The sequence below is a fragment of the Podarcis tiliguerta genome (genome assembly GCF_965153285.1).
Source record: "Podarcis tiliguerta genome assembly, chromosome: 4".
In the NCBI taxonomy this organism is placed as follows: domain Eukaryota; kingdom Metazoa; phylum Chordata; class Lepidosauria; order Squamata; family Lacertidae; genus Podarcis; species Podarcis tiliguerta.
The window spans coordinates 65763394-65783589 of record NC_139537.1 but is presented as its reverse complement, the minus strand read 5'-3'; the positions used below and the strand labels follow the sequence as shown (position 1 = coordinate 65783589).

General features: G+C 39.2%; 2 protein-coding genes and 1 long non-coding RNA gene across 7 annotated transcripts in view; 2 read left to right on the top strand and 1 right to left on the bottom strand.

Moving 5' to 3' along the window:
• Positions 1-11864, top strand: part of WWC3 (WWC family member 3) — a 57818-nt gene extending 45954 nt beyond the window's left edge. For 2 of the 4 annotated variants that reach the window (XM_083437433.1, XM_083437431.1), the window contains exons 16-24: positions 467-659; positions 2137-2304; positions 3192-3343; positions 3910-4066; positions 4548-4697; positions 5115-5207; positions 6139-6369; positions 7136-7263; positions 8716-11864. In XM_083437433.1, the coding sequence (XP_083293559.1) occupies positions 467-659; positions 2137-2304; positions 3192-3343; positions 3910-4066; positions 4548-4697; positions 5115-5207; positions 6139-6369; positions 7136-7263; positions 8716-8782 (1339 nt within the window). In that variant the 3' untranslated portion in view covers positions 8783-11864. Of the gene's footprint in view, positions 1-466; positions 660-2136; positions 2305-3191; positions 3344-3909; positions 4071-4547; positions 4698-5114; positions 5208-6138; positions 6370-7135; positions 7264-8715 lie in introns of all 4 variants that reach the window. The other 2 variants (XM_083437432.1, XM_083437434.1) reach the window with 1 other exon arrangement.
• Positions 11865-14745: 2881 nt separating this feature from the next.
• Positions 14746-20196, top strand: part of CLCN4 (chloride voltage-gated channel 4) — a 32059-nt gene continuing 26608 nt past the window's right edge. The window contains exons 1-2 of the mRNA XM_083437449.1: positions 14746-14869; positions 20031-20182. Of these exons, the coding sequence (XP_083293575.1) occupies positions 20039-20182 (144 nt within the window). The 5' untranslated portion in view covers positions 14746-14869; positions 20031-20038. The remainder of the gene's footprint in view (positions 14870-20030; positions 20183-20196) is intronic.
• Positions 16080-18366, bottom strand: LOC310676134. Of its 2 annotated transcripts, XR_014510423.1 has the most exons (3): positions 17498-18366; positions 16918-17382; positions 16080-16226 (listed from the first exon to the last, which is right to left on the bottom strand). It is a non-coding gene; the product is annotated as an uncharacterized lncRNA (long non-coding RNA). The 2 variants fall into 2 exon arrangements; XR_014510424.1 differs by lacking the exon at positions 16080-16226 and having other exon boundaries at positions 16814-17382.

Below are 20196 nucleotides of genomic sequence, written 5' to 3'. Positions count from 1 at the left end.
GAATCTGATGTGGGGGCAGCTGCATCAGCCACAGGCAGGAGATTGTGCCAGGATGGTGCAGTTGCCCATTTGTGGCACCATGCTGAGGGCACACTCACCAGTGCAGGCCTTACAGTGTTAAGGATATTTGATAAGCAATGACAGCCCCAGATAAATGTCCACAAACACAGGGAAACTGGGAAACGCTGATGTATATCTATAGATTATTCACCAGCATTCCCTTGTGAATGCTTAAGAAGTCTATGCTTCTGAACCTTTAGTATTCACGTGTAGATATTCCACAAATTTGAGTCACATGCACAGGTTTACAGAGTTTTTCAGTCTGTTTTAAGTTAACCTACTAATAGTATAATGATCAGGGACGGAAAAATGAAAATTATGCTTCGTCCAATTTTATTTAGGAAGTTAAAATGATATCTTACTGCTTCTGTTTACCTGCTGTGACTTTTATTTTGCCTGTTCTCAGACATGTGAGGATATACTTACCATCTCTTGAGTCGGGCACATCAACCACTTACTGCTCCAGAGCTTTGGAATTCCAAACTCCCTTAGTGTTGAATGAAGTCTTCCAGATTCCTGTACATTCAAATATTTTGAAGCTGAAATCACTACAGCTTTATATCTGTTCAGTTGGCCATCACCAGCAAGAAGAATTGTTGGTAAGGGGTGCCTTTTTTTGTAAAAAAATAAATAAAGCAGGTGTCATGAGTTCCTTTACATTGGTCTGGTTCCCACATATCACTAAGCCTAACAAACTATGACTTCGTTGAATGAGCAAGTGTGCTGCTGTAAACTTCACCCGGGCTTGTGGTTTATTCTCACAGCAGTAGGACTGAGGGGGACGTGAACTGGACACAGTTTTCTAAATGTGCACCAGAACACTTAGTTGTTCATTCTAAGCCATAGTTTGGCTTAGTTTTACATGAAAACCGAACTATTGTAAATGAAAAAAGTGGTTTCAGTTTTCTCATATTCCTGTGTTCAAAGGTGTCTCAGATTTAATCTAATCATCAAGATAAATTCCCTTTTTGTGGATGATTGATTTGTTGATGTCATTGGTTTAGGCTATGATGGATGTTCATTTACAATACTCAGCCAGCTAAAACAAAATCTGGTTTATAGTCATACCACTGGCTAATAAAAGTTCCACATTGTATTACTGTTTCTTAAACTGATTCAGCTCTGTTGTTGGAAATACAAAATAGCTCCTCTTTTTCCCCATACATGAATATTTATCAGTTCAAACATCATGCCTAACAACATTTAAGTTGCCTTAACCGTGGTTTGGCTTACAGTCTGGAGTGAGCTAGTGGCTGCAGGATTGCATGGTCACATTTCTGGTTTTTAAGGTGTTCCTCCCTGAAATATTACAATACTTCACTGGTCTTTTTTCAGGCCTAATGCTAAACTTTGCATTAAGAAAGAGCCCCCTGCTGGTTTACTGACAGGAAACATTCAGCTTAGAAGTAGATGTTAGTGAAACTATTCCCTCCACCTCCTTTTTTCTCCCACATGCTTGGGAGACAGTCTTACCAAACAATAGCAAGTATATTTACTTAAACCTTCTCTCAATATGTAAAGCCCCCGAGCCTTTCACAGGTCATGAACACAGTATCCTCTTTTTAGGACATTCCTGTTCTCTCTTAGAACATATCAGAGTATATCATATGCAAAGGGACACAGATTCATAGAGTTGTAGAGTTGGAAGGGACCCTGAGGATCATCTAGTCCAGGCATGGCCAAACTTGGCCCTCCAGCTATTTTGGGACTACAACTCCCATCATCCCTAGCTAGCAGGACCAGTGGGCAGGGATAATGGGAATTGTAGTCCCAAATCAGCTGGAGGGCCAAGTTTGGCCATGCCTGATCTAGTCCAACCCCCTGCAGTACAGGAATATGAAGCTATCCCATACAGGGATCAAACATGCAACCTTGGCGTTATTACTCTAAACAACTGAGTTATCCAGGCTGTGTATTCAAATAAAAATAAAAATTAAGGCATCTTTGCAGAATGCCCTACTAAAAGTCCTCAGCTGTTTCTTCAGTGTTTTGTATTATAATAAGTAGCCTTGTAGACAGCAAATGTTTTCTCTAGTAGTATGAGTATTGACTCATTTTGCTTCAATGTCTTCCCAGGGCATTGCTCAGATTAGCCTAGCTGACTATGAGAGCTCCAATGAGATGCAACTTCACTGGTACCCCATCCAGATATTCACTGGTTCAGACTGTGAGCAGACAAAAGACAGACCAAAATGTGAAGAAAATGCTTCTCAGATTTTCGAAAACAAAGCTACAATGAAAATGGTATGGCTGTATCTGAGCTTTTCTGAACATGTTTCTCTTGTATGTTTCCTTGTGTGTGATACAAAAGATGTTCTTATAACATTTGATACTGAAAGTTAAGGGTGAGCAAAATGCATATAGCACATGCCTGAATTCAGAGGAGAAATTTTACTGAGGCTAAATAGGGTAAATTGCAATGATTTAATTGGATGATACCATTTAAAATTCATATGGATGCTTTTAAATGTATTAGGTCTCTCAACCATTTGTATTGTAATATATATTTTGTCTTATTCTTTTTTAACCTTTTTGTATGTAGTATATTACCTTTTTGTATGTAACCTTTTTGTATGTAGTATATTAATAGTAGAGGTAGTAGTATTTTGGTATATTTTCATATAAAGGCATATTTTAGTCAGTGCTTCTTCAATACTGTAGCAGTGTAGATGATGATGATGATGTGGTTGCTATGGCCATGATGGTTGAAACAACAACAGCAATAAACAGAAACAGTGATATGCCTGGATCTGCTGAGAGATACTTGCATTTGAGCTTATTCTCATCAATAGAATTATTTCATTTTAATTGATCTATAGATTACACACCACAACTGCACACATGCTTGTGTTTTTCCATATCCAACTATCTAGCCATGTTTGGATTATTGTGAAAAAATTGAGCTACTTCACACCACAGTACTTCAGTTCTAATTTAATTTGTTGAGAGCATGTCAAAATTCTGAATTCAGCCAAAATGCTACTCTTTGGTTTTAGAGAAATTTCCAACCAAAACTACTTTGTGCTTTTGTTTGAACTTAGTCATTATTGTTGTTCCTTCGAAAGGCTGACTTCAGTTTTTCTGCTAGGAAAATGACTCTCATTTGATTCTAAGTTCAATTTCCATTCTAGGATGCTGTGACTGCCCTTTTAGCTAGGACCACAGCTCAACTGGAAGCTGTGGAGAGAGAATTAGCAGAGGAGAGAGTAAAACTGGAGTACACAGAAGAGGAAATTCTAGAGATGGAGCAAAAGGAAGACCAGCTAGAAGCTGTGTCAGAGAGGTAACTTTTTCAAAAGGGTTAAGACAGAACGTAAGTTTTTAAAATAATTTATGTGTGATTCTGTTGAGATATTAAATGTATCGAATCTTATACGTCATTTATCTGTAATCGTTAGCTATTAGATGTAAGCATTAGCTGTTTTATGATATTGGAGCATACATAACCCAATTTCATATTTCTTAGTTCAGATTTGGGTATGCAAAACTTGGCATTTAATGGCATTTAATTTACAAGAATGCAAAACTTTGATAGGATCAGTAATGGTACCGAAATATGTATTCATGTAACACTTCTTCTAGAATCGTAACATAATCACTTACACCACGTCTAGAGCAACCTGAAGTAGTTTTTAAATATTATTGTTGCTGATCCTGTGTCTCACATTAATTTTTTTTTTTGGGGGGACTGGTGTTCACAGATTCATAAGAAAATAGAACAGCAGCAGCAGTGGCCATGTGGGGCTAGTTTTCTGGAAGTATTTGCACTGTATTAAACATGCAAAAGGGCAGCGTGAAATTAATTACTGGAACCAAATTTCATTGCTTGATGTATTTTTTTTCCTGCAGAAGCTGGCAAGCAGAATCAGTTGACAGTGGATGTAGTAATTGTATGCAGACTAGTCCTCACCCAGAGTCTTACTGCAGTGAATCATTACACAGTCATATGCTTGCACCTCAAACAGATCAGTGTACTTCTAAAAAAGTCCCGCCTCCACCTCTAAAGGCAAGTAGAAATAATTGTACTTTCTGCTCCAGTTTTTGCTAATCCTTAACTGGGCTAGGCCAGTGATCTCTTTCCAAGATACATCTTCATTTTCTTCTCCCTTAACCTTCAGTACTTTTGTTTGTCTTACAGTGGGACGAAGCTTTATAAGCCTGTAAATATTGCTGTTTGTTCAGACCTTTAACTAACCTGATCTCTTGGGGTAGTTCTGGCCTGCATGTCACTGCCACAGATAATCTGTTAACACTTTTTTATGATTCTGTGTTGTATTTATAGATTATTATTATTATTATTATTATTATTTTAGTTTTGGCTGAAGATTTGCAACTTGTTATAATGGATCTCATTACGCTCAAGTCATTTTTATAATGGTGCTGGACCATAAATAGCTATACTCTAGAGTGCTCTGGAAATGCTTGTATGATAAGCTGAATGAAAAGATAAGCCTTTGCAACACTTGAAATTTCGATTCTTATTTTAGGTAGATAAGGAGACCAACACAGAAGAAACAGCTTTGCTTCATAAAAACAGAACTGGCCGTCGATCCCGTGGGTCTGCTTTTGTTCGTAGTAGCACCATTGTTCGCTCACAGACATTCTCACCTGGTGCACGAAGTCAGTATGTTTGCCGAGTGAGTAGTAATTGTTATTAAACAAGCAGTCTGGAACTGTGACTTTAAAAATTGAACATTATTGTAAATGCTATAGCATTTGCTCTTGCATTTGAACCTGGACCAATAACTGCTTTGTATGTGCTGTCAGGTTCAGTTCCCATATTCTTTCGTTTGAGAGTATGGTAATGTATGTATTAATGTCTGTATTTTCTTAAATGCACTTTTTAGATAACGTTGCTGTGGGTTTTGGTAAGGAGAGGTGGTGAAAATAAAAAGACCTAAGGCCCCCAGTAGACGGGCTCAAAGGCAGCACTTAAGTCTGACTGGTTGGCTGATTATTATTTTTCTCCTGAATTGACATGGATAAGTCTCACTTGTGTTGCCGGAATAAAGATTAAAGTATCAATTTCCATTTTGTATCTTTTTTTCTATCAGCTATATCGTAGTGACAGTGACAGTTCTACTCTGCCAAGAAAGTCTCCATTTATCCGAAATACTTTGGAAAGACGTACGCTGCGTTATAAGCAGGTATAGTTGTGACTGTAAAATTTGGGGCTTTGCATTGCTGAGGAATTTTTACAGAAGGAAGCTGAGGGTTTGGTTTTTTTACTACATTGGGATACTATTAAGAATAGTTTGATATGGCAATGTAATAATTTATGTTGCATGTATGATCATACACTGCAGCAACAGCTATAAAAATAGTTGGTAGTGTTAGATCAATTTTAAATATGTTCCTGTTGAATTTACTGATTTAGCCTTGATTAATGTTGGCAGCAGGATTTAAAAAAATCTGCACTCAGCTTCCTTGGGGCTTAGAGAAAGTCTGTACTGGAAAGCCAACATGCAAAGAATACATAGATCAATACAATTCTTAACTTTTTAGAAAGTATCAGCCACTTTTTAAAGCACTAAATTTAGAATTCTTATGGCTCACTACTGTGAAGATGTAATATGACAACTTGCAGCTCATGGTTTACCAAGACATTGCCTTGTTTGTATTCTCCTCCCCATCTGTTTCCTCTCATGTAAATTCCCTTCTCCATCGCATAATTTGCTTTAACAATGGCTTAGTATTACATTTGGCTTCAACACTATTATAGCGAAAGATAACCAGGATTAATCTCATAAAAACATAGTTTGTAAACACAGCTCAAACCATAGTTTTAAATAACATTGGATAGGAGGTTAGCTATAGCCGTGTTCCTCTCAGTGCTGACATAACTCCAAAATATGATTAAAGTGGACCATGAGAAGATGAAAGGATGCCCACACAAATTCAAACCATGGTTTGAAGTCGTCCCTTTGGGGCAATGTCTGTGTCAATTAAACTGGCCCAAATTGCTTCCTAATATTTTGGTTTATTTCAGGAGAATGCACAATATCTTGGGGTTGGAGGAGAGGCCCAGGCTTGCTTGCATTGGAGACTTATTATCACATTTTTGTTTTAATATCTCAGCAATCCTGTAGATCATCTTTGGCTGACCTTATGGAGAGGACGTCACTAGACCTGGAGCTGGATCTCCAGGCCTCCAGAACAAGGCAGAGGCAGTTGAACGACGAATTATCTATCTTGAGAGAGTTGCGGCAGCGCCTGGAGGATGCCCAGCTTAGAGGTCAGACTGATCTGCCTCATTGGGTGCTTCGGGATGAACGATTCCGAAACTTGCTGAAGGAAGCGGAGAGGCAGGTATGGCACATTGGGGCCTGCAGATTATTGCATTCAAGGGTATTATGTTATGCAGAAAGCTCCAATATAAGGAACTGAGCTCCACAGTTTTTAAACATTTTAAAAATTGTGATCTTTGCCCTAGTGAAATTGTTACAGAGCAAAGTGTAATGGTTGGTTATCTTACTCTGCCTGGGACAGGTAGTTTTATGGGAGGCTCCTCTACTAATGGAAGGGTAACCTTGGTAGTTCTGCCACCCTCAGAAGTGTAGGGAATATCAGCCTGGGAGATGGCTTTCTCTGTAGCAGCTCCTAAATTATGGAATTCCCTCCCCATCTCATAATGGTATAGCTTCTGCTATATGCTGAATACACGCTTCTCTACAGTGGCCATTGAAACCTGAGGTATATATATTTAGAATCCACTCTACTGGTTTAAAAAGCATTTTAACTTAATATTGTATTCTTGTATTCTTGTAACCTGCTCTGGGACTTTTTAAGGAAGAATGGGTAAGATGTAACAACAACAACAACAACAATTTTAAAATGTATATCCCTGTTATGTACAAGGAAGGATTTTTCTCCTCACACGCAGGTGATGTAGAAGTTAGGGAAGTTTCTCAACACAAAGACTTACAAGGTAGCATGGTTAGCCCTGCCTTTGAAGAAAGTGGGAGATGTCATCCAAATGAGGTTTCCTTCAGTCCAAGGAAAAAGACTGAGCTTTTATCCAAAGCCCAGTGTTCCTCTTACAACTTATTTTTGATTTCATATACATCCTCTTTAGACAAGGCAGACCAAATTTGAACATCGTCAACAACAAGCAGCAGAAAAATTGCTTAAAAAGGCATCCAAAGAAGTTTACCAACTACGTGGTCAAAACCAGAAGGAGCCTATTCAGGTTCAGACCTTCCGGTAAGTAAAGTGTAAACTAAATATGGTTTTACCCCACTCCTTTCAAATGTATTCCAATGTACTGGATGTCAGATTCCTTGAAATGTTCAGTCAAGTTGTTATGTGTTTGTTTCTTCTCTATGCGCTGCTTATTCCTGAACATTTCTACAGTTTGATTTCAAGTGGGATTACTAAATCTAATATCTGCTTTGCATTCTGGATAACAGTAATATATAGAATAACAGTAATATATAGAAGTAGTTTTAGGGTGTTAGAGCCAGACACTTTAAAAGTGGATGTTTTCTTTAGCATTTTGTACATTCAAAATATTCAAAAAATATTTTTGAATCATGGAACTGTGTCTCCAGAAGGTGATCAAGTATGTATAGGGGATGGGGGTTTAAATGAAAAAGTGAGGTCTAAATATTTAACAAATAAAAGCAGAGAATTGGCAGGATCTCCAGATTAAGGCCTAGTTCTCATTACGGTGATCAACCTGTGTCTGGGCTGTACAACTTCCAACTTCAGGTGGACTCAATAGAATTGAGGGTGGTAGCCAACTAATGTGTTCCGACAGCACAAAGATCTACACTTACACAATGGAACTTTTACCCCCTCCTGCCCCACTCTATGTGCCCCTAAACCTGTTCTTGGGGTTCCCCCAACCCTCTAGAGCATATTTGCGGGGTGGCACAGCGGGGGGGGGGGGGGGTTACGTTGTGAAGTTGTAAATCCTGGTACTGACAGAATGAGTTAGCTCCCTGAGAAGGCAGTATACAACTTATTGCGTAGCCTTGTCTTCTTCCTAACATGCCAGCTTCATATGTGGAGATTTTTGTTTCGTAGTGACTTTCAGTCTGAAGTGATCTAGCCCAGACACAGGTTTACCATCTCAGTGAGAAGTAGACCTAAGACAATTTATGATAGGTCCCCTTAATACAGAGATCCTGAGAGCTAGCACTTGGAAGAATTAAAAAATACGTGGAACATTTGGGATGCAGCCGCTCTTAAACACTGAAGTCACATTTACAGATTTAGCCATTTTTCAGTTGTAGCTTTGCCTTTTCATTCATGTATAATAAACATGTTACAGGTGACTAAAATGTACATGCTGAAATAAACAGTTGATTTATTACATTTATGGAAGTATATTAAAGTTTCCTTTCACATGAGAACGTAGATCAAAATTAAAAATATTACTCTCATGGAGGTGCTGTGGAAGGATGAACAAGTGTGGAAATATTTAGTTGTCATTTTAGCAGCACAAAACGTAAACTGCCAAAAGGATTTGTAGTTCAGAAGTATTCAGTTAAACAATTTGAACTTGGGTGTTATTTGTTATACTACTTTGCTTTAGTTTCTTGAAATGCCCAGTTTTAAAAGTGGTGCTTAAATCTGCTCTAATATGGAACTCACAAGCAGCAAAAGTAGATGCTTAAATATCTGTGTAATATTTTCCCTTACCAATTGCAGGGAGAAAATAGCGTTCTTCACAAGGCCAAGGATCAACATACCTCCTCTGCCGGCTGATGATGTTTAACATGTTGCTTTGTAAACATGAAGTATTTATCTGCCTGTTTAAAATGAAGTTATTAAACTAGTTAAGTTTATTTTTTAAAATCGTTGTGCAAAGACTATTAATATACACATTTTGTAAAAAAATAATAATAAAGTAAACAAAAACATATATAAATATATACATCTATATATATTATAATAGTGACTGCAGCAAGGCTTGGTTTTTCCTTGTTGTGAAATTGACATCTCGGAAGACAACTTATTTTATATTAAAAAAAAAAAAAATCAACTATCCTGTTAGAGTTATGTACTGTTTTTATGCTGTTTTATTTGACTTAAAAGGCTGGAAGACAGAAACAACGTGAGTTCAGGCAAATTCACTGTATTGTAATTTATTTATAGTAACTCATTTTCCTTGAAGGAAAATATTTACTTTAATATGTATTTTTAAAAAAACAGAAATTTTGTTACTCAGTATTTGTCATACAGTAGAATGGAACCATTGAGCTGGTTTTGTTTCTGATAGCTGAAATGAAAATACTATGTTCTAAATTTGTCACTTTTTAATCAGCTTTACTGTCTGCATCTTATAATGTATCGTGTTTTTTTCTGGCACTGTTTTGATATCAAAATATCACCTGCAATGTTTTCTTTTTTCTTTTTAAAAAGAGATTGAGTTAAAATGCCATTAAACATTGCTAGGTGAAACTGCATGTTCTTACTGTGCACTACTAGATTGTTCTCATTTCAGTTGTGTCAAGTATGTGTCTTATAATTTTAACTAGTTTTTCTGTTTAACGAGGGAAGGAAGAAGGTGACAGGTCTCTCTAGCTATTGTTTTAGGAAAGGCACTTGTGAGTTTTCCATATTAATCAGCAGTGTAGGATTTGGACACTTCTACTATTTGACTGTTCCAGAAAGTGGTTAGGACCTCATTTAGGAAACTATCCCAGCTATCATGGGACTTACCAATTTGTTATATTTCCTCATAAATCTTACATTCACAACTTTATTTTCTTTAATTATAACGATACCTTAAAGTGTGACTCAAAAAAACTTAACACCATACTGCTTTTAATGCCACATAGGGAGGAGGTGCCGTGGATTACCTGATCAAATACCATCTTATGTTTGCGGAAGCATCATAACAGTGATGTGAGTTTTGCCTAAGGTTCACTCAAGGCTTTGTCTACTTTTGTAGTAAAAAAGCCTAATTGTGTACATGCCTGGAACTTCTTTAGTTTCTGAACTATTAGCAGACATTACCTCTTTTCACCCATCACTTTCCATGAATGCTGCAGACTTCACCAGCGATTCTTCAGGTTTCCACATGAGCTGCTATGCAAAATTCAACTATGTGGCATTGTCCTGCTATATTAGAAATATTCCTCAAAAAAAGCTACTGTCCAGATAGTACATTTTGTGGTGTGATTTCAAATCTGTGCTAATTCTTTGTTCTCTTTGTTTTTGTTCATTTCTATTCCCTCCCCCACTTTAATTATTCAAATTGTTGAGTAAAACCATTTTCAGTTGCATTCCTAACCTCCATAGCACTAGCAATCTCTTCTGACCTCATATTACATGTACAGTTTAATACATTTTTCTTATCCCATTGCTAAAGTGGTTGAATGGCATAAGCTTTTGCATCAAACTGAGATTGTTCTCCTGAATTTGTAAGATCTGCTAAAGCAGTTTGTTGCCCTGTTAAACATTATTTTTTTCATTTGTGTTCTGTAGCTTTGAAGACGGTCACTTGGGCCTTAGGAGAACTTGTAGTTTTTGTTAACAATGGACTGTCACCTTAAATTCCCGAGAGTGCCACTTCTTGTGTCTTGCAAATGTATGAAAATGACTTTATTATGCTATTGTATTCAACTTCAGTTACCCAAAGAATTATGTCCCACAAAATGGGAGCCTATATTTTGTGGACTTCAAGAAATGAACACCATTTTTATATGGGACACTGTCAAGTCAAACTTTGGTGTTAGTTAAAAATCAAACAATGCCTTAGGGAAGCCTGATACCAAAGAAAGTTGTTAAGCTAAAAACAAGTCAGCTTGGAACTCAAGCATTGTGTTAAGCTCACGAGAACCTAACCATTAAATTGTTTTACATAGTCTTGTGTTTTGAGAGAGATTTTAAACCATATGTAGTGCAAATCATTAAATCTGGATTAAAGATTAACAGCGTAATATTGTGTATGTAGACTCAGATGTAAAACTCATTGAGTACAGTGGGACTGACTCCCAGGTAAGTGTACAAAGGATTGCAGCCTCCATCTGTTAATGTGAATTTTGTATGATCATATTTTGATGGATGCTTCAAGCCTTTCAGTTGGAAATCAGAAACGCTTGGCATTACCATTACGGGTTGCTGTGTAGAATCTCTGCTTGATATGTTGGTAGATGGAAAAGGGTCTCTTGTCTGGAAAAAATTCCAGAGGAACAAGAATAATGTTTGGGAACTGGGGTAGAAGCCCTAAAGAGGGAAAAAATCACAGCTCTAGTTCAGTAGTCAGGAAGAATTAAGTATTTCCGAGCACTTAACCAGGACGTGGTCTTGAGTTGTTCCATTGTGTTACAAACTGACATGTGATTAATTTGGGTTACAATTCAGCAGCTCCCAATGCACTTGAAAAATGCAGTAGACAAAGGAGGCTTTCCCATTTTACCCCCAGTGTGAAGACAAATAAACACTGCAAATGAAGACCATGTTCTATCACCTGTGATGTATACTCCTTGTTTGTGACAAAGAGCAGGCAGTGTAAATTTGTTGCCATCTATTATGACAAATTACTGTATTTTGTTTGCGTACGTTAAGCCTATGTGGAGTAAATGGAAGGCACTGTATGTGAAATAGAAAACGTTTTGGAGGCTCCCTGATAAAGTATATTGCTGGGTTGTAGTGGTGGTAGCTGTGCAGTATGCCCAGAGATTTTAGGGAAGATAAGATTCTGACTGTCAAAATGAATACTGCTACAGTGTGTTAAAGCGTAATATCCTCTCCAGTATTCATTTCTTGTGTTTGTCATACTTTCTGAATGGATTGTGTCATTTGTATTTGAAAAGTATTCTGAAAAATAAATTTTTAAAAAACTTGCCATATACACAGTGCTCTGTGTATCTATTTTTTACAGGTCATAGTTAAACCATCATTAAAACAAGAATTTAAAAACCTGTTCTGGCTCCACCTACCTATCATGTGGCACCCAACTGACTTTTCCTTGCAGATCAATGGCCCATCATGGTTTTCAATATGTATTGTCTTCTGTAGGATGACTTGTTTGATCTCTCATATGAGAAGTGGGAGTCTGGAGTATTGCTTGTGCTACCCTCTAAATGTCATATACATTGGCACTTTTGCTGAAACACTGCTAGAATCAGTGTAGTGAATTCCAGAATAGAATTTTGTCGAATCTTCATTTTGTTCCTGTCCCCACCACCACAAAGGAAAGATTGGGAAGACTTTGTTTTATGATGGATGACGGTTGAAGAATTTACCATGTTTAAAGCAAATGGCTCACACTACTATTACCATCAGTTCCATTCCGTGTTACATAACCTTGAAAGGAAACCACAGCACAGATTTGTTGCACTACACTCTGCTCAGTTTTACATGTCATGGTTGTAAGAGTGGAAGTTGATGCACTCACATTGACTCTCTATTTAACTTGTCCAGAAATTAGTCCTGAAAGTTCTGTTGTTCCTTTTCACTCACTGCAACCTAGAACAACAATAAGTGGAAACATGATGGATGTAATAAGCAAACTGAAGTAGGATTTCAATAAAATCATTGCAAACTCTTACTCTTTCACCTTCCTCTGTGCAAACAGAAAACACTTAAAATGTGTGAATCATGAGTGATACATTCAGTGGCATCCCATTTTATCTTACTAAGATTGCATCCTAACTCAGACTTTGTTCCATTCAGGTGCACCAATCTGGGAAAGAGATGGGGGGCTGATACCACATCCAGGTGTCACCTGTGATGTCCAGATGCGTCACCCGGGCGTTGCATGGCAGCTTGGCTTTCATGGCTGGTGCTGCCTCTGCCGCCTCCAGTGCCACAGGCCAGGGGGTGCTTCCTCTCCACGGAAGGAGAAGGAGCCACTGTGTTCCTGGCTCACATGGCTGCATGATGCCTGAATGTCATGCGTGACAGCATTGTATCTGGGCGTTGCATACAACATCATAACATCACGTTCCGAGTAATTAAGATGGAAACATGAAAACATACTAAGGCACAAAATAAAGGATGAGCGGTTGATTTGCATAATCTGTTGATGGGGCATATTCATCATGGTCTAATCTTCTGCCAGGAGAACCAATACATTTCTAACTATATAATAAAATTGTAAGGATGTTATGCTGCCATTAGGCATCCATGCAATCTAGCACGATAACAATGGCAGATGAGTGAGCAAGTGGCCCAGAAGACCAGCGCAGATGGGGCACAGCCCAGGTGAGCCGCAGAGGAATAGACAGGACAGGGCAGCTCCCCAGCAACCATCCTGCTATGCTGCCACTGCTCATCTGGCACAGACCCCACTGATAGGGCCTCAGCAGTGTCAGAGGCCAAGGAAGAAAGAAATGGCAGCAGTGTGACATGGCTGCTGGAAAGGTGCAACAGTCTGTCATGACTTTTGTCAGCCATGGGTTTGGGCAAGCAGGTAAGGGGAAGCAAAGCAGGGTTTGCAAACTGTAAGGGGAAGGGGGTTTGGCAAGTTATAAGAGTGGGGCATAGTTTGGGCCAGGTGTGCCAACTTGAATAAAATGGGGGGGGGGAGCAGGTAAGCCTTACCCCGCATAATCAATCACGTGATGCAGCACATACCATTTGAATGGCAATGTCCATCAACATGGGGAGGGGGCTGACCCCCTCAGATATTTTATTGGTGGGGCCAAAGACCCATTGGCCCCTAGGAGTTGGCTCCTGTGGTTTTAGCAAGGCCTGAGGGAAGGGTGTGAGGTTTCAGAGGGCTGTAAGGTATGGTTTGACAAGGTTAAGGGGAGGGGGGGTTGGGGAGGCATAAAAGAAGTGAGGGAGAGGGGATGAGGGTTTGGCAAGGTGTAAAAGGAGTGGGGGGTTGGTGGGGGGGGGTAGGTGGGCCAGCCTGGGGGGCAGCCCCTCATTCATCAATATTTATGAACATTGACTCCTTAATACGACAAAATCAGTACCTGTTAAGCAAAATGAAAGATCCTTTTAATTAATCACAACTCTTTCCTCCTTTAATTTGCAGCTCTGAGCACAAATGCTACATTTTGGTTTGAAGCACGTAAATTGGCAAACCGATCAAGTGGCCAAATACTTGTATTAGCGCGTCTGAATTTGAGACACATTTGAGCTTGATGCCCAGGCCAAGTGGCCCTCCTGCCAGCCCCTTCCACTGCCCACCCCATTGGCCCTGCAAACAAGCATGCCTGCAATCCCTTTCAGACTTTCCTCAGAGTGGAAATTTCGGTTTAAGGGGAGGGGCCTTGGGAGGCATACCCAGACTATGCCTCCAAAATACTAGCCTGGTATGGTGTTTGTGTGCACACTGAGGGAAAGGGAAGAAATGAATGCGATACAGTATAGAAATCCTTCAACTAATGCAGTTTCTTTTAGTACAGTACTTGTGTATTATATACACAAAGAAATTGCATTAATTGAAATGTGGAATTTCTTCAGGATTGTATCAGATTGTCTAGTGAAAACAGAATATTCATTCAAAAAGAATTAAAAAAAATCAACAACATTCTGCCCCATATATATACACACACACACACATATATATCCCCCCCCCCAAATAAGAACATAACAAGACTGTGCATGAAATAGTCATCTAATAGCATAGCTGCAAAATAAAAAAATAAAAAGAATCCACAAGTAATTGCAGTGTCAGCTGCGAAGGTGGAAGCAAATTTCTCAACAGGCTGGTTTTAATCCTGGAGGATTGGACGCCGGCTGCTGCCTGTCTCTCAATCAGCTCTCCAATAGAGAGAGCACGCAGTCACGTGACTGCTACGGCTTCCTCCATATGACATCACTACCTTTGCAGCCATAGCAGGAAAGAAAGGATGGTGTCTGGAATTTGGGGGTTGAACTAAACGATGTTGCATTGCAGGTAAGAGGAGAACACCCTCCATTAACACGACTTACTGGGCTTTTGCCCTTCTGGCTTTGTTTTGAAATCAACCTCTGTCGAGCAGGTTTCCTTTTTTTTGTAAATAAAAACGTGGCACGGTCTGTGCTGGCAGGTGCAGAGGCTGTTTTGCTTGTTCCCCAGATCTTCCGGCTGGACAGTTCAGCAGCTGTGTTGTCAGAGGGGGCGTTTTTTAAGCTGAAGGAGGCAATCCGTTGCCAGTGTTTTAACATATATTTTTTTTTAAAAAAATGAGCAAGGTACAATTTAATTAGGGGGGCAGGAGAGGAGCGATTGTATTACCAACGCAGCTATGCAGCCTTTACAGCATATTGATGTCAGCGTTTGCATTACAATGTAAATTTTCCCGTGCTTTTAAGGGAAGTGTTACTCATCAGATTTCTAGCGTAATTCATTCTGTTTGTGAATTCTAGTTATTTTTGTTTGTGGGGAATTAACACCCAGTATTAAGCCATGCACAGAAATGCTTTGGGAGTGGGTGGGTGGGTGGGTGTGCTTATCTCCTACAGCTGAATGACTTCCTTGTCACACTGGATAGGGAGATACAGAAATATAATTTCTCTTTTCTTTCCAATTCCTCTGTAGCTATGAGTACATTAATTGGCTGGCATTTGCCGTTTATGTGAGAGTTACGCCTTTTATATTAGTAAGGTATTTGGGGTGTTTGGAAATGGATTAACTAGAGTGATGGCAGTTGTTTGGACAGGGTCAAATATAAAAGAGCAGTATAAGAATGGAACAGTGGAACAGTTTTCAGTTTCTGTCAGGACATGGTGAAATATGTCTCTGCCGGAACAAAAAAGATGAGTCATGGTTAAAATGCAAGCAGTTCTTTGGTGTTGCATGCTTTTTATCACTGAAGAGTTTCCACGCTAATTCTTCTCTTGGGAATTTAATATCCTCACATGTTGTACTGTGTCACTAGCAAATACCCTAATTGCTGTCATTTGTTAATATTAATAATTATTATAAGTACTATTTTTGTCCTGATACATATGATTACTAATAACCCACTAAATGCTACAAAAACTCATTCTTAATGTCAATATTTATCCAAACAAAGTCTGTGTCTATCGGCAATCCGTTCATATGTTGCAACTGTGGTCATGTTGTTGATCCATTGATTAAACAGAACCAAATCTTTATTCTTCCAGTTCATCAGTACCTGTCTCTTGGCCACAGTTAGGGCGCATAGAATCCATTTTCGTTGTCCAGTAACCAAATTGCTGTCATTTGGACCCTGAATGCCCTGACAGAAAAGTGAGAACCCACTCCTTGTTCCTTAACACTGAAAAGGAGATCTTACACTGGCCTGGGCCTAGACAGCAGAAACAGATCCTTCTTATAACCACATCCATTCCATACTCCTTCCAAATCCTCTGTTAAAAAGTATTGCCACACAACAGGCCCTTCTGCTCTGTACCAGCCTACTCCTGGAATTATTTCAACCGTGTATTATTACCTAGCTTAGTTGTCTTCCCACATTCATAGCAAATAAAGCACCTTGCATTCCTTGATCACTGATGATGGGTTGTATATTTGGTCAGTTCACTGTGGAGAAGGAAGAAATTGAATTCTATTGTTCTATCCTGCTTTGTGAGCCTTCGATTTTATCTTTGGACACTTCTTCGAAATTCAATAATGTTAAGAAGTGCAGAAGTGTTTTAAATAAATGCTTGTAAAGCACAACAGAAACAATGCTAATTTTCCTGCCAACATCTTAGGAAAGTTCAGTTGGGACATGAGAAAGGACATTCTCTCAGTGTTCTGAGAGAGGGCCATTTATCAGACCTCTGTTGGCAAGCAAATATCTAAGATTTCTTTCCTGCCCTTCACCATAAGGTGTGAGAATAAGTGTGGGTTGCAACAATGAAACCACACAATTAAAAACAACAGGGGAAACTGTTTATACAAGTATTATTTTTTAATCAAGTGAAAGAATTCCAAACAGAAGCAGTACATAATAGGTAAAAGTAACAAACCAGATGATGTGCATCCCACAAAACTACCTCTTAACTGTCAAAGGCCAGGATAACCAGATGCATCTTCAGCATATGACAGAAGATGAATGATGGTGTTAGATGCACCTCTCTGGGGTTGGCGTTCCATAGGAGAAGCCCTCTCTCAGGGTGTCATTCCTTGCACTTATGAGGATGATAGAAGTATCAAGAAAGCCCCCTCTGCTATCATTAATATTAGAGCACATTCCATGTTTCTGCAAGCCTTCATTTTTTAGACATGCCTTTGGACTCCTGAGGTGACCCTCACACACACTTTTTCTGTGCTTTTAGTGTTTTTGATTTTAACTTGTATTTATGGGTTGGGCTCCTCATGTGTAAAAGGTGTGGGGTCTGAACTAAAATGGACTGGAGGGTTCTCAAGTAGAGGGGTGTCCTCGGACAACCACATGAGCGCTCTAGGATATGGCAATGGATCTGCTTCTCTGCTCTGCCACGATCCCACATAGGATTGTTCTGTAAAACATAACCAAGTCTAATAAGAAAACAGTTCTCTATATATTTGTTAAGTTCTGGCTTCTTCAGAAGCGCTAGAAGAAAGGAGAAGTATGAGAAAGCGTAGAATACATGCCTTGCATGCAGAAGGCTTCGGTTCAATCCCCAGCATATGCATGTAGGGAAATTCTGGAGGCAACTGACAGTGTGTACAAAATGGAGGTGGTCTGATATAAGGCAATTTCCTATCTTCCTAGAAAGCCATTTTTTTTCCAACATAAGAAGAGCCTGGCTGGATCACACCAAAGACTTACCTAACCCGGTTCTGATAGGCTAACCAGATACCTGTGGGGACTCCACAAGCAGGTTCTCAGTGCAGCAGCAGATCTTCCGCACTGACTGGCATGTTGCCTTCAACAGTGGAGGTAGAACATAGATATCATGATTAGTAGCTATATCCTCCATGAATTTGTCTAATCATCTTTTAAAACCATCCAAGCTAGAGGCCATCACTATATTTTGTGGGAGAAAACTCCATGGTTTTAACTATGTGCTGTGCAAATAAATCCTGTTGGCAGGCCGGAGCCTTCTAACATTCACTGTCACCTTGGATGTCCCCAGGTTCTAGTATTATGAGAGACTGAAAAAAAGATATCCTTGTCCACTTTCTCTGCAGCATACATAGTTTTATCAACCTCTATTGTGTCCTCCCTCTCTACTTTTTTTCTAAACTAAAAAGCCTCGAATGTTTTAACCTATCTTTTCAAAGTGGATTTGCTCCAGCTCTTTGATCACTTTGGTTGTTATTTTCTGAAACTTGCCCAGCTCTACAATATCCTTTTTGAAGTGAGGTGGCCACAACTGTCCGCTGTATTCCAAATGTAGTTTTACCATCCATTTGTATAATATTGTTATGATACCGGTAGTTTTATTTTCATTCTGCTCAGTTTGCCTTTTCTTCACAGCTGCCTTTTTCACAACAGGGTGGACATCTTAGGACTTAAAGATGTTCTAGAATGTATTATTTTTACCTTTCGATATTTTCTTCTGAATTACTGGATTTGCTGGATCTTTCTCCCCTAATTATTATTATTATTAATTGGGTTGCATGAGGGTATCAAGAGCACACCAGCACCAACAGCAGTCCTTATGATCACTTCTAGGTATGGCCATTGTCATTGTTTACAAAAAGGTGAAATCTGAACAATCCCTAAGAATATTTTTTAAAATTAAATTCTCTACTGCCTGAGGATCACAGGGTGGTTTACAACACAAAAATATAACGTAGTAACAAACAAAAACAATACCCCCCCCCCAATTTTAAAAGCCATAGATTGTTTAATTAAGGCATGGGCGAAGAGGAATCTTTTTGCCTGGTGCCTAAAGATATGCAATGAAGGCGTCAGGCGAACCTCCCTGGGGAGAGCGTTCCACAATTGGGGAGCCACCGCAGACAAGGCATATCCTCATTTTGCTGCCCTCTGGACTTTTGGAACACAAAGAAGATGATGATTGCAGGGTCTGGGTTGGTTCATATGGGCAGAGGTAGTCAGTGAGATATTGAGGTCCTGAGCTGTTTACTAAAAACATCTTTTTGAATATGCTCATTACAGATTGGCCCAATATACTATGAAGCACATAAACTACTTTAAAAGTCCCCTTTCACCCCCATTCCTGCCCTTGTAGATTCTTCAGCCCTCTGGAACAGATTGACATTGTTGGAATTCACCCTTGTGGGCTCCTTTTTTTTTTTTTTTTTTTTGCCAGTGAGCAAAACACATCTCCCATGCTAGTCAGTGAGTCGGTTCCAATAATCAGTATATGGCCTAGTTTGCCAAGTAATTGATCACATGCGTTTTCTACTTGGATAAGCAGTATAAGATCAAATCAACAGATTCAATTGAGATTGCCTTCCATGAAATGGAAATCTGCAACTTGTGATTTTAGAGAGTGCAGAAGAGAAGGGGGAGCACGTGCACAAATCATCTGCTAATGTGAGTAAAATGCTTGTGTGCAAAGTTACTTGTAGGAGTGAGAAACTGATTGAAGATACTATGGACTGCAGAATAATCAGCTATCAAAGGGCAGAGACATGCTTATAAAGAAAATATTGCTCAAATTCAAAGGCCGGTATACAAAGGGCTATTTTAGGCATGCTCAGTAGATTCCCCACCCCACTTTTTCACATTTGTATGTGATGCTACAAATGTATATTTCCCCCCTCAATTACAAAAGAGGTTTTGTTGTGTGCAGAGGAAACCTCTCTGCGAGAAACACAATTCCAGATCTCCCCTGAGCATGTGGAACTAGTTGCATAATTCTTCATTTTATGTTGGTTATGTCTGCTCAGTACCCACCTTTCATTAGGTCTTTAACAGACTGAAATCTATTGTACAGTGGGAGAGCGATCCTTCAAGGTGGAGTTTCAAATTGTGCTCTGGACAAGAAACTGGGATCAGACCAACTGTGTGTCAGTGACTTACCTGGGATCATTGACTTGGCCATTGCCAGGAGTAACAAAGGAAATAGATTTTAAGTTATTTTTCTAGTATTGATCAATCCTATTCTTCAATTCTATAATGTTCTCTGTTTGCCTGGGTTGGTGGGAATGACAAGGAGAGGTACCCGAGGAGTAAATTTCTGAACTTGTCCCTCTATTTTCCTTACAGGTACTAATATGGTTAATGCTGGAAACATGAATGGGTCTGGAAATTTGATGGATTTCTTGGATGAACCTTTCCCCGATGTTGGGACATATGAAGACTTTCATACCATTGATTGGTTGAGGGAGAAGTCACGTGACACAGACAGGCATAGAAAGGTAAGGGGAAAAAT